Source organism: Corvus moneduloides, chromosome W, assembly GCF_009650955.1.
Source record: "Corvus moneduloides isolate bCorMon1 chromosome W, bCorMon1.pri, whole genome shotgun sequence".
Lineage (NCBI taxonomy): Eukaryota > Metazoa > Chordata > Aves > Passeriformes > Corvidae > Corvus > Corvus moneduloides.
The window spans coordinates 3189073-3215364 of record NC_045510.1 but is presented as its reverse complement, the minus strand read 5'-3'; the positions used below and the strand labels follow the sequence as shown (position 1 = coordinate 3215364).

Below are 26292 nucleotides of genomic sequence, written 5' to 3'. Positions count from 1 at the left end.
TCAAGGTCACATAAAGAAAGCAGTTTTTTTTTTTCCCAGCTGCTGCAGGGGAGCAAGGAAGCACCCGGCTTGCTGCTTTCCAGTCAGCTTTTGGCCAGTTTTTCCAGTTTCTTTTTTTTCTCCGGAGAGAGACTGAGAGTTGAACTTTTCCTTCTCTGGAATTTCAGATTTTCTCCCTTTTCTACTGGACTGCTTGATTGCTGTAACATCAGAGCACATCGGGAGAACTTTCCACCAGGCACAGAGGGCCTGGCCCTGGGCCAAGCCCCAGCTCCAAGGAGACCAAAGGGAGGACTCTAACGCTTTCCCAGGTTTTTCCTCTACAGCGAAAGATTTTACCATTTAACATTATTATCCTTTCCCGTGTGTTTGTTAAATAAATAGCTTTATCTTCTTCACTTTCCTTTGAGGAAAATTTATTTTTTCCCGAACCTGGTGGGGGAGGGGTGGTTGTGCCTTCTCTCAGAGGATATATTTCTAAATTTGGCCAAACCGGAACAAATTTAGTGGCGCCCAACTGTGGGGCTCGAAGGAAAGTGAAAAAAACCTGTAGTAATTACATTTTGGTTTGAATTTACTTATTCTGTGTTGGGGTAAAGTAGTCACCATGCTGGTTGAGTTCATAATGTCTCTCTGGCTCGATGTACTCATGTCTTTCTGGTCCTTAGGCTTCATTGAGGTACTAGTGCTTTTTTGGTTGCTAGGGTTGTTTGCCTATCCACAACTTGCTCCAATCTTGTGCTTGATATGTAAATTTTACAGAGAAGGGAGGCGAATCAGGATTTCTATTTTGCTGTGCTCGGTGATAATGATTTATAAGAAGTTGATAGAGGTACAGGCAGCTGTTCAAGGTGTGTATGATAAGTGGTTTCTCCGTCCTAACCCCAGTCCTAGCTTCAGTAGCCTGTTTTGGGAATTTATTAGTAATTGCACCCAGATTGTTAGAGGAGGAGGAGATGAGGTTTCTCTTCCCTTTAAATTTGATAGGTTATCTTTTGAGAATGTTCAGTTTCCCCTGGATGTTAAAGAGACCACCCTCCTGGTATTTTATCTGGTAATCTTCCTCTATATGATTCACAGCTTGTCTAGAATAAGAGCTCAGATTTCCAGGGTGACTGCTGAGACACCTGACCCAGAGGTGGAACATCCTGAGTGGTGTGGGGAATGGGAGGACATCGGCCAAACCCTAAAGAAATTCTCTGACCTGACTGTTTGGGATTTCCCATCTGAACAAATTCAGAAACCAGCTGAGGTGGGAAAATATCTGAAAGAGAAATACAATGACAATTCTAATGAGAACAAGCTCCTTGCAATATGTTGGGCTTTGGCATATGCCTATCGCACACTGCAGCAGGTAATGGTAGAGAGGCAGGAAGATCAATCAGCAAAGCCTGCAGATACCCCAGTCACTCAGGCTGCAGATAAACCAGACAGCAAGCCCAAACCAGATGGAGAGTCTAAGCCACTGACAGTGGCTCCTGTCACAAGGAAAAAGCACACAACCAAAACTGATCGCCCAGTGAAAGATGATGATGATGCAGGGGAAGGGACCTCAAAAGATGATGCAGGGGAAGGAACCTCAAAGCCAGCAACTGACTCAGGCACAGAAACCATTACTGAGTCCATGTCCATAAAGGACCTTCACAGCCTAAGAAAGGATTACACCCGACGGTCCGATGAATCCATAAGTTGGATGGTCCGTATTTGGGATGCGGCAGGTGATGATGTGATGCTGGACGGTGCTGAAGCGAGGCATTTGGGATCCCTGGCACATGATCCAGTGATCGACCAAGCGATGAAAAGGGGGGCTGACTCTACCAGTGTCTGGAGATGAGTTTTGACAGGTGTGACTGAAAGATATATGTGCGGAGATGATCTCTACATGCAGCAAACCCCGTGGAAGACCATAGAAGAAGGGATCCAGCGCCTGAGAAAACTAGGGGTGGTAGAGATTGTCTTCACAGATGACCCAGGATTGAGGAGTCCAGACCGGGCCAGAGTTATTCCATACATGTGGCAAAAACTCATACAACTTGAGCCACAAGAATACGCTTCTGCTTTAGCAATAATGAAACCGGACTACGGTGCAAATGAGACTGTGAAGGATATGGCAGTGAAGCTCCGAGCATATGCAGACTCTGTGAATGGCCCAACACATGCAAGAATTGCAGCTGTGGAAACACGTGTGCAGAAATTGGAAGATAAGATAGAGAAGAATCACCAGGAGATTAAAAAGTGCCTTCTCCACGGACGTTCCCCAGAGAGAAGGTACATCCCACGAAGTGAGCTGTGGAATTTCCTGTGTGACAGTGGGGAAAACATGAGGAAGTGGGGTGGACAACCCACTTCTGCTCTGGCAGCACGAGTGCGTGAATTGAAGGAGCGCAAGTCTCAGAAAGGAGGATCTACCAAAAAGGAAGTAGCTCCAGTTGCCTGTAGCCAAACTGCCAGAAATGATGGAAAAGAAGATGGCATGTCCAATTCCCATGAAGGAACCTCTAAGATGCAGGCCCAGGGAAAGAAGGATAACCAGGCATAGAGGGGCCCTGCCTCTAGTCAGGTAGAGGTCAGGGAAAACCATGTTTTTTGGACTGTGTGGATTCGTTGGCCTGGTACATCAGAACCACAAAAATATGATGCCTTGGTTGACACTGGTGAGCAGTGTACAATAATTCCATTGCAGCATGTGGGAGTAGAATCTGTTTCTATTTCTGGTGCAACAGGTGGATCACAAAATTTGACCTTGGTGGAAGCTGAGGTGAGCCTGACTGGAAATGAGTGGAAGAAACAGCTCATTGTGACTGGCCCAGAGGCCCCATGCATTTTGGGCATAGACTTCCTCCGGAACGGGTATTTCAGAGACACAAAGGGACTCAGGTGGGCTTTTGGAATAGCTGCTATGGAGACAGAGGGCATTAAGCAATTGAACACTTTGCCTGGGCTATCAGAGAACCCGTCTGCAGTCGGCCTTCTGAAGGTGGAAGAACAAAGAGTACCAATTGCTACCTTGACAACGCATCGCTGACAGTACTGGACAACTCGAGATGCTGTGATTCCCATCCACAAGATGATCCGTGAGCTGGAGAGCCAAGGGGTGTTCAGCAAGACCCACTCGCCCTTCAACAGCCCCATCTGGCCTGTGCGCAAATCTGAAGGAGAATGGAGATTGACTGTGGACTATTGTGCCTTGAATGAAGTGACTCCACCATTGAGCGCTGCTGTGCCGGACATGTTGGAGCTCCAGTATGAGCTGGAGTCCAAAGTAGAGAAGTGGTATGCCACTATTGACATTGCTAATGCATTTTTCTCCATTCCTCTGGCAGCAGAGTGCAGGCCCCAGTTTGCTTTCACCTGGAGGGGTGTGCAGTACAGCTGGATCTGACTGCCCCAGGGGTAGAAGCGCAGTCCCACCATCTGCCATGGACTGATCCAGACTGCACTAGAAAAGGGTGAGACTCCAGGACATTTGCAGTACATTGATGACATCATTGTGTGGGGGAACACCGCAACCGAAGTGTTTGAGAAAGGAGAGAAAGTTATCTGGATTCTCCTGGAAGCTGGTTTTGCCATCAAGAAGAGCAAAGTCAAGGGACCTGCTCAAAAGATCCAGGTCGTGGGAGTGAAATGGCAAGATGGACGGCGTCAGATTCCCACTGAGGTCATCAATAAGATCATAGCAATGTCTCCACCAACCAACAAGAAGGAAACACAAGCTTTCCTAGGTGCCATAGGCTTTTGGAGGATGCATATTCCTGAGTACAGCCAGATTGTGAGTCCTCTTTACCTGGTTACTCGCAAGAAGAATAATTTCCATTGGGGCCCCGAACAGCAACAAGCTTTTGCCCAAATCAAGCAGGAAATCGCTCATGCGGTAGCCCTTGGCCCAGTTAGAACAGGACCCGAAGTGAAGAATATGCTCTACTCTGCAGCCGGGAGCCATCGTCTGTCCTGGAGCCTTTGGCAGAAGGTGTCTGGTGAGACTTGAGGTCGACCACTGGGATTCTGGAGCCGAAGCTACAGAGGATCTGAAGCCAACTACCCAACAGAGAAGGAAATCTTGGCAGCCTATGAAGGAATCCAAGCCGTCTCAGAGGTAATTGGCACTGAGGCACAACTCCTCCTGGCACCCCGACTACCAGTGCTGGGGTGGATGTTCAAAGCAGAGGTTCCCTCTACCCACCACGCCACCAATGCCACATGGAGCAAATGGATTGCTCTCATCACACAGCGCGCCTGTATCGGGAAGCTGAATCGCCCTGGGATTTTGGAAATAATTACAAATTGGCCTGAAGGTGAAAACTTTGGTCTCACTGATGAAGAAGAACAAGTGACACGTGCTGAAGAAGCTCCACTGTACAATCAATTGCCATCAGAAGACACACGCTACGCTCTTTTCACTGATGGTTCTTGTCGCATCGTAGGGATGAAACGAAAGTGGAAAGCAGCCGTATGGAGTCCCACACGACGGGTTGCAGAACCTACTGAAGGAGAAGGTGGATCAAGCCAACTCGCTGAACTCAAAGCTGTTCAACTAGCCCTGGACATTGCTGAAAGAGAGAAGTGGCCAAAGCTCTACCTCTACACTAATTCATGGATGGTAGCCAATGCTCTGTGGGGATGGTTAGAAAAGTCTGAAAAAGCTAATTGGCAGCATAGGGGAAAACCCATCTGGGCTGCTGAAGAGTGGAAAGACATCGCTGCCCGAGTAAGAAAGCTGGTTGTGAAAGTCCGCCATGTAGATGCCCATGTTCCCAAGAGTAGGGCTAATGAAGAACACCAAAACAACAAGCAGGTAGATCAGGCTGCAAAGATAGAAGTGTCACAGGTAGACTTGGACTGGAAACACAAGGGAGAGTTGTTCCTAGCTCGATGGGCCCATGATGCCTCAGGTCATCAAGGCAGAGATGCCACCTATAAGTGGGCACGAGATCGGGGGGTGGATCTAACCATGGACAGTATCTCCCAGGTTATCCATGATTGTGAAACATGCGCTGCGATCAAGCAGGCCAAGCGGGTGAAGCCCCTGTGGTATGGTGGGCGATGGTCCAAATACAAGTATGGAGAGGCCTGGCAGGTTGATTACATCACACTGCCTCAAACACGCCAAGGCAAGCGCTATGTGCTCACAATGGTAGAAGCCACCACTGGATGGCTGGAGACCTACCCTGTGCCTCATGCTACTGCCCGTAACACCATCCTGGGCCTTGAAAAGCAAGTCCTTTGGAGGCATGGCACCCCTGAGAGAATTGAATCTGACAATGGGACTCATTTTAAGAATAGCCTTATTAATACCTGGGCTAGAGAACATGGCATTGAGTGGGTGTACCATATCCCTTACCATGCACCAGCTGCAGGCAAAGTGGAATGGTGAAATGGATTGTTGAAAACCACCTTGAAGGTGCTGGGTGGGGGAACTTTCAAAAATTGGGAACAGAATCTAGCAAAGGTCACCTGGTTAGTTAACACCCAAGGTTCCACCAATAGAGCTGGTCCAGCCTAATCTGAATGCCTGCATACAGCAGATGGAGATAAGGTCCCAGTAGTGCATGTCAGAGGTCTGTTAGGAAAGACTGTGTGGATAAATTCTGCCTCGAGTACAGACAAACCCATCCGTGGGGTTGTCTTTGCTCAGGGACCTGGTTGCACATGGTGGGTAATGCAGAAAGATGGAACAACGCGTTGTGTACCACAGGGAGATCTGATTGTGAAAACCACCTGTAGTGTGAAATGCCAGTATACCCCTGCTTGCTGATTGTCACTGTCACTGTTCGCATATAGCTGTGTGTATATATATATATATGTATTAATGTGTGTGTAGAATTAGAATATCTTAGTTTGGGCATTGAGCCAACGATATGGGATAAGGGGTGGAATGTCTTGGGGTGACTTTATGATGTGTATCCCGTATTGCTGCCTCTGCCCAGAAATTAATTTTTGTGCCTTTCTATGCCTCTAAACTGAGCCTGAGAGGGGGAAGGAAAAAACTGAGCAAAACTTTCTCAAAGCAGTTTGCAGCTTGTTCAAGGTCACATAAAGAAAGCAGGTTTTTTTTTTCCCAGCTGGGACAGGGGAACGAGGAAGCACCCGGCTTGCTGCTTTCCAGTCAGCTTTTGGCCAGTTTTTCCAGTTTCTTTTTTTCTCCAGAGAGAGACTGAGAGTTGAACTTCTCCTTCTCTGGAATTTCAGATTTTCTCCCTTTTCTACTGGACTGCTTGATTGCTGTAACATCAGAGCACATCGGGAGAACTTTCCACCAGGCACAGAGGGCCTGGCCCTGGGCCAAGCCCCAGCTCCGAGGAGACCAAAGGGAGGACTCTAACGCTTTCCCAGGGTTTTCCTCTACAGCGAAAGATTTTACCATTTAACATTATTATCCTTTCCCGTGTGTTTGTTAAATAAATAGCTTTATCTTCTTCACTTTCCTTTGAGGAAAATTTATTTTTTCCCGAACCTGGTGGGGGAGGGGTGGCTGTGCCTTCTCTCAGAGGATATATTTCTAAATTTGGCCAAACCGGAACAGTGCCCAACTCCAGAACCCCAGAGGTCGTTCTTGAGTCTCACTAGGTACCTTTTGCCAAAGGCTCCAAGAAGGTCCATTCTCCCTGGCTGCAGTGTAGAGCACGTTCTTCACATCCTGTCCTGCTCTGACTGGTCCAAGGGTTACTGCATGAGCAATCTCCTGTTTGATCTGTTCAAAGGTTTGCTATTCTTCAGGACCCCGCTTGAAGTCATTTTTCTTTCATGTAACAAGGTAGAAAGGATTTACAATCTGGTTGTACTTTGGGAAGTGCATCCTCTGAAAACCCATGGCACCTAGGAAAGCCTGTCTTCCCTTCTTGATGGTTGGTGTGGACATAGCAGCTATCTTATTGATCACCTCTGTTGGAATCTGTCAGCATTCATCTTGCCACTTCACTCCTAGGAACTGAATTTCCTGGGCAAGTCCCTTGACTTTAGTTTGTTTTATGGCAAAACCTGCTTTCAGGAGAATCTGGATTATTTTCTCCTCTTTCTCAAAAACCTCCTCTGCCGTGTTCCCCCATATGATCATGTAATCAATGTACAGCAAGTGTTCTGGAGCCTTACCCTTTTCCAGTGCAGTCTGGATTAGTCCATGGCAAATGGTGGGGCTGTGCCTTCCACCCCTGGGGCATCTGGTTCCACATGTACTGCACACCCCTCCAAATGAACACAAACTGTGGCCTGCACTCTGCTGCTAGAGGAATGGAGAAAAACACGTTAGCAATGTCAATGGTGGCACCACTTTGCTGCCTTGGACTCCAGTTTGTACTGAAGTTTAAGCATGTCCAAAAGGGCAGCACTCTGTGATGGTGTGACTTCATTCAGGCCACAATAATCTACTGTCAGTCTCCACTCTCCATTAGATTTACGCACAGGCCATATGAGGCTATTGAAGGGTGAGCCAGTCTTGCTGACCACTCCCTGGCTCTCCAGTTCATGGATCATCTTACGGATGGAGATAATGGAGTCTCGGTTTGTGCGGTATTGACAACAATGCACTGTTGTGGTGGGGATAGGTACCTGTCGTTCTTAAACCCTCAGGAGTCCTATTGCAGAAGGGTCCTTTGAGAGACTAGGCAAGGTGTTAAACTGTCTAATGCCTTCTGTCTCCATAGCAGCTATCCCAAAAGCCCAGCGATGTCCTTTTGGGTCTTTGAAATACCCACTTCTGAGATAGTCTATGCTGAGGATACATGGGGCCTCTGGGCCAGTCACAATGGGGTGTTTCTTCCACTCCTTCCCAGTCAAGCTCACCTCAGCTTTCAACAGAGTCAACTGCTAAGACCCTCCTGTCACCCGAGCAATGGAAACAGGTTCTGCCCCCACATATCCTGATGGCATCAGAATACATTGAGCACCAGTGTCAACCAAAGCCTGGTATTTTTGTGGTTCTGATGTGCCAGGGCATCGGATCCACACAGTCCAATAGACCTGGTTTTCCCTGGCCACTACATGGCTAGAGGCAGGGCTCCTCTACTTCTGATTATTGTTCCCTCCCTGAGGTCCCTTCGAGGGGATCAGACATATCATCCTCCCTTCTGCTATACCTAGGAGCTTGGTCACAGGAAACTGAAGCTACATTCATTCCTGCAGAGTTTCCTCTTAGTAGTTTCTTCTTTTAGCTTACGCACATGTGCCGCTAGGACAGAAGTGGGCTTTCCATTCCATCTTCTCATGTCTTCCCCATGGTCACACAGGAAGAACCACAGGTCAACTCATGGGGTGTACCCCCTCTCCCTAGCTGGGGGATGTCTGCTTCTGATAACAGGGGCTCTGGTCTGTACTGACGAAACTTGGAGAAGGTCCTCTTTAAGCTCCTTCCTGAGTTTCTGTTGGCTTTCTTCAATTGTCTCTTCCAATTTCTGCATATGCTCTGTCAAGTCTGTTTTCACGGTGAAGACTTGGGCTCATGTCAGGATGTGGACAGTATCTTCATATGTCCAGAGCCTTCTTGTCATAGTGCCCACTGTCTCATTTCCCTCATTCCATTGCAGCATTGCTAGGGAGTGGGAGTATACTTGTGTCCCGAGTTGTGTGAGTTTGAGCCACATCAGTGTTGTATATTTTACCAGGTCTGGATTCTTAAGTGGTTTGGTCGTTATTTGAGAAAAGGATCTCTATCACAGCCAGTTCCCACAAGTGTTGAATTCCTTGCTCCATGGTCTTCCAAGGGCCTTGCTGCAGCTGGAGATCTTGGCAAAGGTATCTCTCCTCCTCACTTGCTAAGAGTTGCATCCAGAGGCTGAGAGGTTTGGGCCTCCTCACAATGCCCTGGTTGATAGTCACATGATGCAACAGAGATCCCAAGTGCCTCACTTCAGTACTGTCAAAAACTGTACCATCACCTGCAGCATCCCTGTCTTGGGGTGATTTTATGATGATACTTGTCGCGGGTTCGGTTTGTAACCGGGCAGAAACACCAATTTAGTGTAGTGGTTTGGTCTAAAATACTCATTACTGTTTATCTGCTGTGAGATAAGAATTAGGAGAAATGTAAAACAGGCACCAAACTTGAAAGAATATAAAGAAGTTTATTAACAGACCTAAAAGAAGAAAAAAAAAAAAAAAATACCACCTTCAGAACTCTCCTCCTCCCCCCACCTTCCTCCCTTCTCTCACTGACAATGTGAAAAGACAACCCTTAAGATGTTTAGTCTGTTTACCACTTCCATAATAACCTTGTTCAGTCCATTTAGAAAGAGAAGTCTCTTCTTGCTCATGCTATGAAAACAGTATCACAACGAGCCAGCCGCCCACTTCCAAATATTGTTCAGTCCATTTAGGAAGAGGAGTCTCTCTGCCTGCGTGTGAGTCCTTTCCCCCGACTTGCAGCTTTTCCCGCAACTGCTTTCGAGGGTCTACTCTTGAAGTTTTTTGGGGTACAATTTTAAGGTTGAGCCGTTCAGAAACAAAAACAGAGGCCCTTCTCCTTCCCTGGGAGCAAGGGGTCTTCATCATCTTCATCGTTAGGACTATCTCTGGGAGCATCTCTAGGAACTGAGGTTTTCTCCTTTCCCATTTGGAGCAAAAGTCCTCATCTGGTTCATCTCTACGGACTGAGGTTTTCTCCTTTCCCGTTTGGAGCAAAAGTCCTCATCTGGTTCATCTCTCCCTGTCTAAACTTCTCATGAAATTACAGCTGCGTTAGCATCTGCCTATCTCAGCGCAGGTGCTTTTGCTTACGAGTTGAACACTCCACCCCTCAGATCTTCATGAAATTACAACAGGATACTCTGATATATTATAGCTTCATAACAGAATTTCAGCTTTAAGCATCTCCTCTCTCTCTTCCCTCAGGTTTTCAGCTCTTCACAGCAATAAAAGGGTTACTCTCACCTCGGCCTTGCAGCTTTGCAGCTGGAATGTTGAATTTTTCTTATCGCAGTGGAGAGGGGGGAGAGCCGAGCCGCTCCGGCTGCCCACGGCAAGGCAGTGGGGGGGGGGGGGGTTCCACGACTGGAACAGGTCCATCGACCCAGGATGGCTGTGGCCAGGCCCGGCCTGGCCCAAGCAGGGCCTGGGCCGGGCCCGCTGGCCCCCGCACGGGGCCTGCAGCCGCCTGCCCCAGTAGCGGAAACGAGAGAGAGCTTGGAGGGGGAGTTTGCCTATTCTTAAATGTGGATAACAGAGGTGATCACAACTTTAAGTGGCTTAGAGAATTGTCCATATTCAAACTGGCCAGCTGATAGGTTCTATTAGTTCTCAGAGGAAACTGTAAGCACCCCTTAGCAAGGACGTCCCTTCCGGGACGATGCTTGCTAACCTATGACATTCTCCACCCCTCACCTCTGTGAAGACACATTTAAGAATTATTATCAAAATTACATTCAACTTGTACCATATTCCACCCCTAGATAGTTCAATACAATTGCAATATAAGTTTCTCACTATCATGCTACTTAACTTATGACTTAATACTTGCTTTGCTCAGTATTCCTCCTAATCAATCTTTATCTCACAGTTCTCATCAATTGCCCGCATTCTCCACCATTTTGTCGCGGGTTCGGTTTGTAACCGGGCAGAAACACCAATTTAGTGTAGTGGTTTGGTCTAAAATACTCATTACTGTTTATCTGCTGTGAGATAAGAATTAGGAGAAATATTCCCTGATCATCTGCTCTATGCCCAGAAATGGTTGCTGTAGCTTTAAGGTGGGTCCGGGGGAGGGGGGAGCCTTGGGGCTCTTGCGCAGACTTTTTCAAAGCCTCAGTCTCAGGTATTGGTGGTGCAGTGCGGACAGCATTACTTTGTTGCCTGGCTAGCCTGGCTTTTGTTAGCTTAGGCAAGAAGTTTTTTTTCCTTTCCCTGGCCTTGGATGTTGGAATTGTAAAAAGAGGCCCGGTGGCTCTGGCAGGGGGAGAAATTGCAGTCCAAAACCAATGTGGTTGATAAGAGCAAGCTCCGTTTATTAGCAATCCAAAGGCACTTATATAGTGTACCAGCTTGTTAACTCTTAAGTGGCTTAAAACTTATCAAAGCGAATTTCTACTTCTACCTAATTGGACTTACATTGGCAAGCTTCTACAGTTATGTTATGATTAAAAGAATTCAGAGTTCACCTCCCCTTCTCCGGGTCTTATCTACACAGCTGTAAATCTTCAAAACTCCCTCTTTGTTCCCAGCCCTGTTATTTTTTTTTTTCACACAGGGATTTTCTCATGGAGAGTTTTTCTCACACACAGGCCTTTTGCTTGCAGGCCTATTGCTTGTATAGTTCTTTTATTGGTCCCATAATTCTATCAATGATCCATGTCCCTGATCCTCTAACCAAATCCCAACACTTGGAGACTGCAACAGCAATCCTTCAGCAGTCTTTTTTCCTGAACTTTTGTGTCGGTTTGGCCAAATTTAGAAATATATCCTCTGAGAGAAGGCAGGTCACCACCCCATCCCCACCATGTTCGGGAAAAAATAAATTTTCCTTGAAGGAAAGTGAAGGAGATAAAAACTATTTATTTAACAAACATGCGGGAAAAGGAAAATAATGCTAAATAATAAAATCTTTCACTGTGGAGAAAAAACCTGGGAAAGTGTTAGAGTCCTCCCTTTTGTCTCCTTGGAGCTGGGGCTTGGCCCAGGGCCAAGCCCTCTGTGCTTGGTGGAAAGTCCTCCCGATGTGTTCTGATATTGAAGCAGTCCACAGAAAAAGGAAAAAAATCCAAAATTCCAGGGAAGGAAAAAAAATTCAACTCTCAGTCTCCCTTCGGAGAAAAAGAAGCTGAAACTGGCCAGAAGCTGACTGGGAAGCAGCAAGCTGGGTGCCTCCTCATTCCCCTGCCGCAGCTGGCAAAAAAAGGTCTCTATCTCTGTGTGACCTTGAACAAGCTGCAAACTGCTTTGAAAAAGTTTTGCTCAGTTTTTCCTTCCCCCTCTCAGGCTTAGTTTAAAAAGGCATAGAAAGGCACAAGAATTAATTTCTGGGCATAGGGCAGTGATATGGGATACACATCATAAAGTCACCCCAAGACAACTGTTCAGTTTGGTTTTGGTCCAAGATCAGAGAGTCGACGGGAGAGGCATTGGCCATGGACCGGCTGGGAGCCAAGGAGCTGCTCTGTCCCAGCCCCAGACCTCGGAACAGTCGAGCCAACAAGAGAAAGGACACCCAAATCCACCAGCTTCATCTGCTGTGAAGAGGAGACTAACATAAGAGATTCACCAGGTTCCCATCTGTTTTTGTCCAAGCTTCTGTGTGAACCCTTTGTTTTTTTCCTTCCCTGAGTCAAAAGCTGGCACCATTTTTTTTCTCCTCTCCACCGCGTTGTGGCCATTGTATTGGGTTTTTTTTCTCTTTCCCTGACATTCTGGGCTTTTTTTTTGTTCCGGTGTGGGGGTGTGCGTGTGTGGAGGCAAGGTCTGACAGTTCAATACCTAGCATTTATCCACCATTTTTTCCTGTGTCATGTTGGCACTTTGCTTGTAAATAAACAGTTGGGGTTTTTTTCACTTTCATCCACTAGTATTAATCTCTCATTGGCAGAAAGGGATTGTTGGAACCCTCTTTTAGAGGAAACACTCATTCCAGAGCGTTTTCTCCTAAACTTGTCTCTAAACGGAGAGTCCCAGACTCAGATCAACTAGCTCAATACAGACTCATCTGTTTGTTGGGTGAGGTCTTTCCTCACATTGCGGAGACTTTCTAAGGAAAAAGATTTGGTGCTCATTTCTGGTTCTGATTTCTCTGCTGGCTGTGAGGGTCCTGCCTCCCCATTGTCATTCACTGGGCGAATGGATTTGGTCTTGTCGAAGGGGTGACTGCTATTGGCTTAGGCTGCTGTTGTGGTTTAACTGCATCCTGAGTGACTGTGGTGTCTATAGATTTGATCTCCTTCCCCTCTCGCTGTAAATGCTGCTGTACAATATCGAGCGGTGTGTGATAAGCATTAGCCAGGGCCCAGCACAGTGCAATAAGCTGCCCCTCTTTGGAACTGCCACTGCAATTTTCTTCCAGATATTCTGTTACCTTAGCTGGGTTCTGTATTTGTTCAGGGGGGAACTTCCAAACCATCGGGGTAGAGTATTTCTTCAGAATCTGTTCTATATCTTCCCACATTCCATGCCACTCAGGATTTTCCACCACTGGGGCAGATCCCTGATCAACCTCACTGGAAATCTTAGCCCTGATTCTAAATGTTGTAGGCCATATAGAGGAGACATAGCAGAATTAGCAACAAAAATATTGTGTCTTTAACATTCAGAGGGAAATCAACATTCTCAAAAGGTGATGTGTGAGACCTGAAGGGGGAGAAGGGGGTGAAAATCTGGGAAAAATCATTCCCTCCTATTTCCCCAACAGGCTGAGTGCAATTATTAATAAACTCCCAGAACTAGCAGCTGAGACCAGGACAGGCAAACAGCAAGAAATACACATCCCCAATGATCTTCATTGCCTCTGACATTATCTTTACATAAACTGATATTGCAGGGTGTTTCAACAAAGCAATCTTGGTTTGTGTCCCTGATTTGAAAAAGATCTATATCGGGCAAAATGTTCCATATATACAGAGAAGTATACAAGCTTAGGTGCCACACCCCCATGATTAGACAGAGCACCATGATGACCAGGGAGTTCTGTACCCAATACACAAATGTTTTGGTCAAAATTATTTTTTCACTTTCTCTCTTGTGCCCCTTTTAGTTGGGTGCCAAATTTCTCTTGGTTTAAGAGAAGTTAAGGGGCAGACACTCCAAAATGAGTTACCTCTACTTTAGTTTTAACCAATCCCTTTCCACTAATAAGGAGAGCTGAATGCAAGTAGATACAAGTGAAAAAATAAGTTTAGTTAAAAAAAAAACAAAAACCAAAAACCAAATAACAGGAAAGAAAAATAACAGTAACAATCACTAGTTATAAAGTTGCTGAAATCTTGCAGACTGCCTGAGAACAAAGAGAAACTCAAAATGGCAGAGAAACCCCTCCCCCAAGATGCTGCCCTCCACAGACAGCATGTGGAGAGACAAAGATAGCAGCAGCTCTTCCCCCCTCTCCCAGCTATGCATGGAGAGACAGAACTAAGAGAAAAAAAAAGCAACACATAAAACCAAACCTCTGCAATTACAAAAAACTCCCTCTTCCCCCAAACAACAACCAACAGGGAACAAGGACAAAACAAAAAGAAAACCTAGAGTCTAAAACCAGCCAAAGGCCACTTATCTCTCCGGTGGCGGCAGCTTTGCTGAGAAAAGCAGCTGAAACACTGGCAGCTGGAACTTGGTCGACAGCTGGAACTCATGGAGGGACTTTGCCTTCTTCTTGACAGAAGCAGCAGGCAGTTGGCTGGGGCGACTCAGACTCTGCCTTCCCGCTTTGACCTGGCACTGCTGTCAGGTTGAAACAACCGTATGGAGTGGGGCTGTTCTGTTCTTCTCAGCTCGATGTTGCGGCTGTAGACAGGTATTTGCAGAATTTGCCTTGTAGCAGTCCAGGATCTTGAAATGTAACCTCTTGGAAAACCTGCCTGAAACAACCCCCTTGGGAGAAAAACCAATGAAAACCAAGGGGAGCCTCAGCCTGTGCTGCCTCAGCCCCTTCTCCTTGTAAGAACAAATGAGAAAGAGCCGAGAGGCAAGAGCCCTCTGCCTGAGCAACCCTAGCTTTTAAAAGACTGTTCCATTTCTGGCCACAGGGTCTTAAAGAGACAGTAACAATTTTGGGCACAGATAGATGTGGAATACAATAACATTTTGGGTTACCCAGGACAAAGTAGTATAAGTTTGATTTAACTTCTAGAATATCTCAGGCTTGGGAGAGCAGTACTTGGTCTCTGATGCTGAAGTTTCTCCCTGTCACCATCCTGAGAAAATATTTTTATTGTCTATGCATCAGTCCAGTTCCTGCTATTCAAAGAATAAAACTAAGATTTCTCTCTCTTCAACAGAGAAGTTGGTTTGGACCCTGTGAATTTTGTTGCTGCTCTAGGATTCTACAGTAATCATTAACTTTGAACTGCTGGGAGTAAGGCGGGGTTATGGTTTCATGGGAGCAGAAAAAAGCATGTGCACACTGATGCTCAAAAGATTCACAACTCTGTATTGTGAGATAGTAGGACCCATATTGGCAATAACATTTTGAGCACAATAACTGTCATGTGTCCTGGTTTTGGCTGGGATAGAGTTAATTTTTTTCTTGGTACAGTGCGGTGTTTTTGATTTAGTATGAGACTGATTTTGATAACACACTGATGTTTTTGTTGTTGCTAAGTAGTGCTTACCCTAAGTCAAGGATTTTTCATTTTCCCATGGTCTGCCAGTGAGGAGGGGCACAAGATGGTGTTATGATCTGCTCTAATCACAGAAGAGCAAAGAGAACTCTCTGTGAATAAAGTGGAAAGAATCTGGAGGTTCAAAATATCCCCTGAAACAAGATTAAAACCAAACGAGGTTAAATGTTGATACAAAAAAAAATTGATATATTTTATTTAATAGTAAAAGAGAGAGAAAGAAAAAGAAAGAAAGAAATAGAAAAAAAAAAGGGAAGGGCACAGGAAGAGTGACAGAGACAGATTAAGTAGAAGCATATCACGCCTCCGTGGATCTTAATGACATCTCGTTGATCCTCTCCATCTGGTCCTCTTAGTAGTGAGGATCCCCCACTGAAAAGTATAGAATTTAATGGACTAATATACATTTTGGTCAGGTGGGAACACCCAGGTGCCTCCTCTGGGGGGGAGGGGGGGGGAACGACAAGTATGACACCGTCTCTTGCAAGACTCTGGGTCAGTTGCATCATTTTGCATCACATGCAGTGCTCTGGTGCAGGGTCTGGGGAACCGTTGGGGTGGCCTTTTGTTGCACTGGTGTCTCCTGCAACATGCATTAGACAGAGAGGCCAGGCGGTTACGGGGCTTGCACCACCATGCACGGCGCAGGGCCAGGCGGGCACTGCTGGGTCTGCTCCATCGTGCCACTCCAGCTGCGCCTGGCTCCGCCGCCGACACCGCAGCTCACGCTGGCCCGCCCACGCGCGGGAACTGCCTTGCTGCCACCCGCAGAGCACTTGGTGCACGTTGGCGAGGCCGCACAGTAGCGGAGGAGCCTGCTGTAACACGCGCGCCGTTCAACCATGTGGCCCTGCGGTGGACTCCATTGTCCGCTGCCGGGATGGGAAAGGGATGTTTCCCTTCGCAGAGACACAGCTGATATTGTTCAACAGTCTCCATAATTAGATAATATTCATGGAAATATTCTTCCATCGGCATATATTTTGACTCAAAAATTAACTGTGTCCAAACATTCTTCGAAAAGTCTTTGGTAAGAATCGAGTCCCAAGAAACGTAGAAAAAATTTTTAAACAACCATGCCAGGAAGTGTCTCAGTTCTTTTTGAGCTTGAATTAAGCTAAAATTTACATATCGCTGTTCAAGAATCTTTTCAAGTTTAAGATAAATGTCCCTTTGTGGCTCGCACAGCCATGAGTGTTTCCCCAGTTCCTCCATAGTTTAGAGATGGAACAGCAAAACAAAAGCAAGAAGAGAGACTCAGATAGTTTCTTTACTCACGAATTTTTGGGGATCTTCAAAATCTTGATTGTTTCACAGTCGCTGTCTCCAGGGAATCGTTATGTTGCCCGCATTCTCCATCTGTTGCAGTGGGGTCTCCTGCAACATGCATTAGACAGCGAGGCCCATGGAAAGAAATAGGGAGCGATTCTTGATAGAAGTTTCAGAGATCTTTATTTTCCAGCCACGTGGCCGGGAGACTGCCGAAGAACTGAGCAATCACGGGACAACCAGGGTCCTCCCCGGGCAGGGGAACACAAAACAACCAATGGGGAACAGGATTAGGGTACATGTGACCAGGGAGCAGGGAGACTCTGTGCCTAGGCCATGCCTCTACCCCAGGGTCCCCTCTCCCAGGACCCCATGGCAGGGGGGAGGAACCCCAACAGCCTTTGATGGAGCATGACACCCTCTCAGCTGCCCCTCATGTGAATATCCCATAGATGTGCCTTTCCCGGGGTAGGGGGCTGTCTCGGTTTGAAAGACAGGTGTCTGCCAAGAAAGGCGGGAACCCCCCTTGGAATGGAATAAATAGGACCCCCTTCCCTCCGAATTATTATAACTTTGAAATTAAGGGGCTTTCAGGCAAAGATATAGGAAAAGGAATAACAGTTCTTTACTAGTATGCATATGGATAACAAGGCAAACAAACAACAACAATGGCAGCAACAACAAACAAAATCAGAAACCCAGTAACAGCCTTCTCTTGGCTGTCAGGCACTTTTGATGCCTTATCAGGCCTCCTAGACACAGAGACTGGACAGGAGTAAAAGAATAAAATAGGTATTTATTTGAAAGGCCTTCAAAAGTACACCCTGGGAGCCACAGACTATTGCCAAAATGGACCCCAAGATGGACAACAGGTCACGAGTTCTTCACACTTTTATAGGTTTGGTTCATTTGCATATCAGGGTTAATTCTCCAATTAAAGCTTCATTTAATGATGTAATTTCCCCAAGCTTGCCCCCTTAGAAGCTCTTTGGATTATACTTTTTGGGCCTAGGACGGTCTGGGTGACCTTGGAGTGCAGGCCCGGAGAGGCTTTGTTATGTCTACCCAGCCTGAGAGAGCAGGAACCAACAGGCCACAAGAAACGTCAGAGTTACACTCTAAGCAGTACAGGATTTGAAAAACACAAAGGTCAAGATCTAAGGCATCGCTTTCCCCTTTGGTGTAGTTACAGTCACAGCTCGCAGGGGTGCTGTTGGCTCCCAGCCAGGCAGGGCAGGTGCAATGATTTCCCTGTGGCTGCAGGGGGCACTGTGGCTTGAGTTCAATCGTGTCTCCCTCACGTGGTAATGGCGGGCGGGCTGGATGGTGAAAATGGGCTGTAGCAGTGTCACTGAAACTGCTGGAAAAACAAAAACCCTCCAACAACATTTTTAATGATAGAGAGTCAAGGCATTACTTTATTCTCTTGCCAGGATGTTGTTCTGGCCAGGATATATCACAGAAATCATCTCATCCACACATAGCCCGGGTGTGCAGAGAGAATCATTCCATGACACATGACCTTTACTAGATTCTTCAGATCTTTTATATAGTCAAAACTCATAGAAACTAATTGGGTCAGTGTTCATTGGTCTCAAGTTGTGTAGTTCTTAGTATTTGGTCTCCTACTGGATCCGGATTTCTTCGCTTCTGATGTTAATTAGATCTTCATTCCTTGATTTTCTTATCAGTCTTTCCCGGAGGAGATGTCTCCAATTCTGCCAGAGGCAGAGTCTGGGGTAGATGTTTGTAGATGGCCACTGATGTTCTGTTGATGTTCCGTGGATTGCCTTATCTTGTTGGGGCTACTCCCAGTCTGTTGAAATGCTAAGCCCATCAGGCCTCACCTAGAGAAACAATGCCCTGGAAAGAAGCTTCAGTTCAGTTCCCCTGGGGCAAAGATGAACAAACCTGGCTAAAGTCATATATAAAAAATTTTTAAACCGGTATGTTTTCCAACAGCAGGAACCTCTGAGCGGCAGCTGGGATGGCAGGGACGAGCAGATACTGGAGTAGTAAATTAAATTGTGCCGGTTTAGACAAATTTGGAGGAAAAATATCCTCTGATAGAAGGCAGGTTACAACCATCCTTCCCCCACCAGGTTCGGGAAAAAATAAATTTTCCTCAAAGGAAAGTGAAAGAGATAAAAAACTATTTATTTAACAAACACACAGGAAAAGGATAATAATGCTAAATAATAAAACCTCTCGCTGTGGAGAGAAACCTGGGAAAATTTCAGAGTACTCCAAATTTTCCTCCAAATTTGTCCAAACTGGCACAAATAGATATGGTCTCTCTCCTCCTCCTCGGAGCTGGGTCGTGGGCCCACCTCCAGGGCCTCTGTGGAGAACTCTCCCGAGGTGTTCTGATGTTGAAACAGTCCAGAAGAGAAAAAAGGAATAAACCAAAGTTCCAGGAAAACAAAGTTCAACTCCCGTCTTTCTCCAGAGAAAAGAGGCCGAAAGCTGGCTGAAAAGCAAGCAGGGTGCTTCCTCCCGCTCCCGCCGCTGCTGTTAGAAGCAAGAGGAGTCTGTATCTCTGTGTCCTTGAACAAACTGCTTTTAAAAGTTTTGCTCGGTTTTTGTTTTCCTCTCCCCCTTCTCAGGCTCAGTTTAAAGGCACGGAAAGGCACAAAATTAATTCCTGGGCATAGAGAAGCGATAGGGGATACACATTATAAAGTCACCCCAAGACAGAAATGTATCAGAAACTCCTCAGCTGTAGCAAGCCGCTGGGTGTCCCGGCAGGCAGGGGGTGCAGGGCTACAGTGTACCAAAAAACCCGGAGTGGTGCCACAGAAACAGCCGGGCTGGGCAGCAGCAGCCCGGCTCCCGAACACAGCCAGGAGAGGCTCCCTCGGAGGGAGGAGGGGCTCAGGGTCCCGGGGTTTCCCCTGAGGCACCCCAGTAAATGGTGAGGGTCCTTTTTACTGAGGTAGGGTGTTAATAAGGTCCCAGTGCAATGGCTGCTCCCATGAGCAGAGCTTCACTCACGGTAGGAGGAGACAGCAGGAGATGGAGCATTGCAGTGGTGGCAAATTCTCCCCACAGCGACTGCAGCCTGTCCCCCTCCGATGCCAACCGCGATGGTACACGGAAAGGACTCTACAACTCGAAAGTTGTAAAGTAGGTATGTTTATTGCAGCACTGGACACATGGGGGGTAGCCCCCAAAAACCATGCGTGCCAACCACAGTACTCAGCTTGCAATATATCTGGTTACAGATTACATATGCATTAGGTTACACAATATGCCTATACATATTCATCGTCTGTCTCTGCTTCGTATTATAATTAGCTCAGCATTCTATTACGCCTGTGCAGTGCCACTTGGTGGTCGTGAGCCGGGGTCTCTGGGATGAAGTAAGGTCTTTCTCTGATGAAGTAAGCAGTCTACCTCAGGTTTGAACTTTTCACCTTGCTTCCTTGCGCATGCTCTCTGAGGTCCTGGTCCAAGTCCAAACTTCAAAGCTGGTTTGAGCCAGTTCCAGGGTCCAAAAGCAGGATCTTTGGTCACAATTTCTTCCTCTTGTCAATGGTCGGGCATCCTACCCTTATTCTCTCCTGCATTCCTCCCTTTTACCTGGCCGGCATAGCAAATGTTCAGCAAGCGATACATTGTTTAGCAAGCAGCTGCAAAGTTTTGCCATACTAGCAGTACCCACAACACTTAACCCCTGAAATCTAAGCCGCTTATATCAGTGAGAGAGAGAGGACCCAAGCCCAGCCCCTCACCACCTGGCCAAAATCTCGAGGTATCTTTGCCCTTCCAAAGTGAAAACCCCCCAGGTAAAGAGAGTAGCCAGCTGCACCCTTCCCACTCCTCCTCCCAGCCACATCTTTTGTTCTCTTAAGTATCAATAGTTATTGTTTCTTAGCAACAGATGGGACAAAATTCCATGAGAGAAAGAAACAAAAGGAAAAATCCTAACCCAAACAGGGGCCCCGCAGCTGAGCTGGTCTGGGCAAGGGAGGATGGGCGTTTGTTGCAGCGGGGATTTCTGCAACATGTATAGACAGAGAGGCCCGTGGAAAGAAATAAGGAGCGATTCTTGATAGAAGTTTCAGAGATCTTTATTTTCCAGCCACATGGCTGGGGGACTGCCAAAGAACCCAGCAATCACGGGACAACCAGGGTCCTCCCCCAGCAGGGGAACACAAAACAACCAATGGCGAACAGGATTAGGGTACATGTGACCAGGGAGCAGGGAGACCCTGTAGGTCATGCCTCTACCCCAGGGTCCCCTCTCCCAGGACCCCATGACAGGGGGGAGGAACCCCAACAGGCGTTCACTGCCTCTGACCAGAGGTTAAGCCACACACCCAAAACCTCTCCTCCCCCCTGGGTTGGGGGAGAGTCTGTGCAAACCTGGCAACAGATAAGCCTGGGACTATGGCCTCCACTGCCAAGCTGCTGGGCTGGGGTGTCCTGTGAATGCTGTCCCAGCCTTAGCCATTACTTCCCATACCTGAGATCCTTTCAACAATAGTGTCACTTTTTCTTATCTCGAATAGCCTTAGGCAGTTTAACTCACAGTTCAGGGTTTCAGTCAGGAGGCCCATTCAGGGTGGGCTTTGGTGGTGCAGCTTTGTTATACAGTTTTGCCATAACGGGCAAAGATCTTCTGTCTCTGACAGATGGGACGGAGCATTGAAACCTAAGTGGTATGTAACAAAAGGTTAACCACAAATAACATTGTAACAAGATGTGCATGTAAAGCAAGCAAGATAGCAGAACAAGCAAGATAGCAAAGCGAGATAACATGCCCATCAAAAGCAAGATAGCAAGTTTTAACGGAACTTGCAAACTGCAAACTTAGCTAAAAATAAGTTAGACTGAAAAACAAGAAGCACCAGGCATGTGCTGAAGATAGAGGTAAAAAGTTCAAACGTGAGGAAGACTATACAAGTCTTCATCAAAAGACCACCAGAAGACAGACAACCACCACAGAAGGAACTGATGCATGTGTGAAAGCAACAAACTGATGACACAGCTTTATGCAAATATGAGTATGCTAATGATATGTTGTAATTGTGACATTGGGTGGAAGGACTTTTAAAATGTAACTGAAGGCTAAAGAAGATTGACTGAGTTTTTGGCAGAGATCCTCCTCACTGCCAGCGCTGAATAAACAAACACCTGTTCTGTGCTATAGAGTTTTATTTTCTTGCCTAGTTTTGGGCATCAGCATAGCCGGGACAGCAGACCCGAACTGGCCAAAGGACTATTCCATACCTTAGAATTTCATGCTCAGTATATAAACTAGGGGAGTTGGCTGGGATGGGCCGATCACTGCTTGGGGACTAGTTGGGCATCAGTCAGTGGGTGGTGAGTAACTGTATTGTGCATCACTTGTTCTTTTTGAGTCTTATTCCTTTCTCACCCTTTCCTTTTAATTGCAATTATTATTATTATAATTATTAGTAGTAATATTAAAATATTTTATTTTTTCAATTATTAAACTGTTCCTATTTTGACCCATGGGTTTTACCTTTTTCTGATTCTCTTCTCCATCCCACCAGGGTAGTAGTGGGGGGGGGGGGAGGGAAACAAGCAACTGTGGTACTTAGTATGACGTCTGGGGGTTAAACCACAACAGCATGTAAGAAATATTCATCCTGAACTGTTGTGCTCACAGTGTATGCTGTTTTCTGGGAAGTTTTAAGGACATTGTCTTTCACATGGTTTTTACAAAGCACCTATTAACCAGAGTTTTATTAAAAGGGCTGTGAATTATTTAAGAAATGTGACTGAAACTCTTAGTAGCACCAGACAGATGAGAAAGCATGCCTGCATTTCACTTCCAATACATATATCTGGTTTTATGGCTAGTCTTTCTTGTTCATGTTGGCTGGTTATAATTGTAATAACCATAATTTTTTTTGTTAAATGTAACCCATTGGTGTCCTTATAAGATTTTATCCTGGCATACTCTAAGTCAACTGGACAGTTCCCCATCACAGATTTAGAACGTTAGACAAACTTTAATGTGATGCAAGTACTGTTGAAATGCATGATAAAACTTTAGTTGGTTTTAGTGGAACCAGCATATAAATTGAATAGAGGTCATTTTTTATTTGCATTAGCAGAAGCTGTATTCTGGAAGACGTACTTTCAGCTTGTACATAACAAGAATGAGAGAAGAAAAATTATTCTAAGAGTAGCTCTTCTTCTGTAGTTGGTGTATGACCCTGTTAGTCATGTTTGTGTGTGCATAAATGAAAAAACAGATTCGTACAATAAAAAAATTTAAAAATAAATTGTGCTTCTTGTTTTATTACATGTTTTCCAGTGAGTATTGCATATGCAACAGGGGGAATGCAACTGTGGAACTTACAATGGATCTTGAGAGGCATTGCTTTAGGGAACAAAGAAATACACTTTTGAGACAAAAGACAACCTCACTAGTTCTTCTATTCTGATTGTATTCGCCTATGTGGATGCTTTAAAGGAATTTTTTTAGATTTGCTGTCTATTCAATGACTACTTGCAATTGCAAACAGATGCCCCTCCCCTTTTGCTCCTTTTAAAGAATGTATGCCAATATACGCTTTATAATTTTAGCTGTGATTGAATTAGAAATTGTTCCCTAGTTGCAAGTTTGTCTCAGTGTACACAGATCCTTGCCTATAACACTGGCATTTTCAATGATTGAGTAAACTTTTAAAAAAATCAAAACCACAGAGCCCCTTTTTTACCACTATTATTTTTTTTTCAGGCAATAATAAATAGCACTATCACCCCCAACATGACATTTACAAAAACATCCCAGAAGTTTGGCCAATGGGCAGACAGCAGAGCAAATACAGTCTATGGTTTGGGATTTTCATCTGAACATCACCTTTCAAAAGTAAGTATGACCAATGACAACTATTTGGCCAATCAAACAACTTAAGAATCAAATACTTTTGCCGGTTGTATCTAGACTCTTCTCACTACTGTTGTTGTTTGAAAATAGTTTACAATAAATGTTCTGTATCCATTCTTATAAAAAGACAAGACAAAATTGTTATAACACTTTGTTGCCTATGAATTTTCTTTTAACTGATTAAGGAGGGTAGGGAGATTCAAGTTGTCAGAGTGTATGCTGATAATTCTTTCTAAGTGTCATAGGTTAGCAAGCTGAGTCTCGGAAGTGAAGTTCTCCTTACAGCTTCCCCCCATGACCTGACAGAACCTATCAGCTGGCCAGTTTGAATATGGACAATTCTTTAAGCCACTTAAAATTGTGACCGCCTCTGTGATACACACTTAAGAATAGACAAATTCCCCCAAGCTCTCTCTCTCATTTCCGGTGCTGGGACAGGTGGCTGCAGGCCCCATGCGGGGTCCCGTGGGCCCTGTTCGGGCTAGGCCGGGCCGGGCCACGGCCATCCTGGAGCCGACGGGCCTGTTCCATCCGTGGAACCCCCCCACTGCCTTGCTGTGGGCAGCCAGAGCTGCTTGGCTCTCCCCCCTCTCCACTGCGGTAAGCCACATTCCAGCTGCAAGGCTGAGGTGAGATTAACCCTTTTATTGCTGTGAAGAGCTGAAAACCCTAGGGAAGAGAGAGAGGAGATGCTTAAAGCTGAAATTCTGTTGTGAAGCTATGATATATCAGAGTATCCCATTGTAATTTCATGAAGATATGGGGGGTGGAGTGTGCAAAAGCACCTGCGCTGAGATAGGCAGATGCTGACGCAGCTGTAATTTCATGAGAAGTTTGGACAGGGAGAGATGGACCAGATGAGGACTTTTGCTCCAAATGGGAAAGGAGAAACCTCAGTTCCTAGAGATGCTCCCAGAGATAGTCCTAAAGATGAAGATGAGGAAGACCCTTTGCTCCCAGGGAAGGAGAAGGGCCTCTGTTTTTTGTTTCTGAACGGCTCAACCTTAAAATTGTACCCCAAAAACTTCAAGAGTGGACCCTCGGAAGCAGTTGCGGGAAAAGCTGCAAGTTGGGGGAAGGGAGTCACATGCGAGCAGAGAAACTCCTCTTCCTAAATGGACTGAACAATATTTGGAAGTGGGCGGCTGTCTCGTTGTGATACTGTTTTCATAGCACGAGCAAGAAGAGACTTCTCTTTCTAAATGGACTGAACAAGGTTATTATGGAAGTGGTAAACAGACTGAACATCTCAAGGGTTGTCTTTTTACATTGTCAGTGGGAGAAGGGAGGAAGGTGGGGGAAGGAGGAGAGTTCTGAAGGTATGGTATAATTTTTTTCCCCCCCTCTTTTATGTCTGTTAATAAACTTCTTTATATTCTTTCAAGTTTGGTGCCTGCTTTGCATTTCTCCTAATTCTTATCTCACAGAAGATAAACAGTAATGAGTATTTTGGACCAAACCACTACACTAGGTATTCACTTGTTAGGTTCTGTTAAGTTTCTCTTAAAGTTGTTCTTTCATTACAGTTTTTCACTATAGAATTTAAAAGAGTAGACTATGTAGTGTTTCTTCTGTGTTAAACCTCCTAGAAAACAATTGTTGATAGTTTTCTGATGCATTTTTGTCTTTTAAGCCACATTCACTTTCACTTTTTTTGCTGTGTAGCGCATCAAATTACAGATATTTCAACATGTGCAAGCTTAAATAAAGCTAGTGTGAAAAATATTCAATATAAAAGAAAATTACATTTTTTTTGTTGGAATACAAAAGTTGACAGTTTTACTAAAGAAACCCAGTTCCCTATGAGTTTTTTTCTGGTCTGCTTGTGCAGGAGGGAAGTCCACCTTAATCCAAGGAAAGCAGTAACTCCTTTTACCTAAAGTCATGGTAGCGTTCCTGTGAGCACCCTTTCTACAATCCCTACTGTTATTGATACCACTTTGGTAGATGAGTCCAGGAACCTGTAAAAGTCAGTGTTGTTTTTCTCCAGATGAAGAATTCCATTTTCAGTGTGAAAACATGTTTCTACATTAAGCAGAGAATTTTCGTCTTTGAAATATACAAAAGATCTGGAAATACAAATGCAATAAAAATGAATGTATAATAAATGTTTGAGTAAAGAATAATGATTGGCTTTTTATTAAAAAACCCAAAATAAACAAAGAAATCATACTGGCCCTTTTGAGAAAGTAATTATCACTGTCCAAGGATAAGCATGGTCCTGTCAGAAAACCATTAAAAAAAGAATCAGTAAATCTGCTTTATTTGGACAGTGTGATATGCTTGTAAGACTTCTTCCTTTCGTAATCTGATTGCTTTCATTTCTATGAAGCATCACACACAGGAAATTCTGAGTGATATTGAGTATATGCATATGCATTTGTGCACGGGGCATTGCTTTAGTGAACTTAGAAACTTTGTCATTTATTTAAATTGATGTGCATGTCCTAGAGGCACTTGCTTGCCAGCATGCTAATAATTTATTTAATATTTCAAAGGATTTAGTATAAATCCTAATTTAGTTTATCTCTCATATATTTGTTGCAGCGGGGATTTCTGCAACATGTATAGACAGCAAAGCCCATGGAAAGAAATAGGGACTGATTCTTGATAGATGTTTTTCAGAGATTTTTATTCTCCAGACGCATGGCCGGGGTCCAGCCCAAGAACTGAGCAATCACGGGACAACCAGGGTCTTCCCTGCACAGGGGAACACAACCAATGGGGAATGGGATTAGGGTACATGTGACCAGGGAGCAGGGAAAACCCCGTGCCTCTACCCCAGGGTCCCCTCTCCCAGGACCCCATGGCAGAGGGGAAGAACCCCAACATATATTAACTTGTTTTTCTTAGCCATGGAATGCTTCTTTGGCGGCCAAGTATCATGCTGTAGTCATTCATAGCCTGTGTTTC

The 26292-nt window shown here is 45.4% G+C and overlaps 1 protein-coding gene across 1 annotated transcript in view; it reads left to right on the top strand.

Annotated features, from left to right (window-relative positions):
• Positions 1 to 26292, top strand: part of LOC116437360 (homer protein homolog 1-like) — a 285610-nt gene that overhangs the window by 40472 nt on the left and 218846 nt on the right. The window contains exon 3 of the mRNA XM_032095030.1: positions 23230 to 23361. Coding sequence (XP_031950921.1) covers positions 23230 to 23361 — 132 coding nt within the window. The remainder of the gene's footprint in view (positions 1 to 23229; positions 23362 to 26292) is intronic.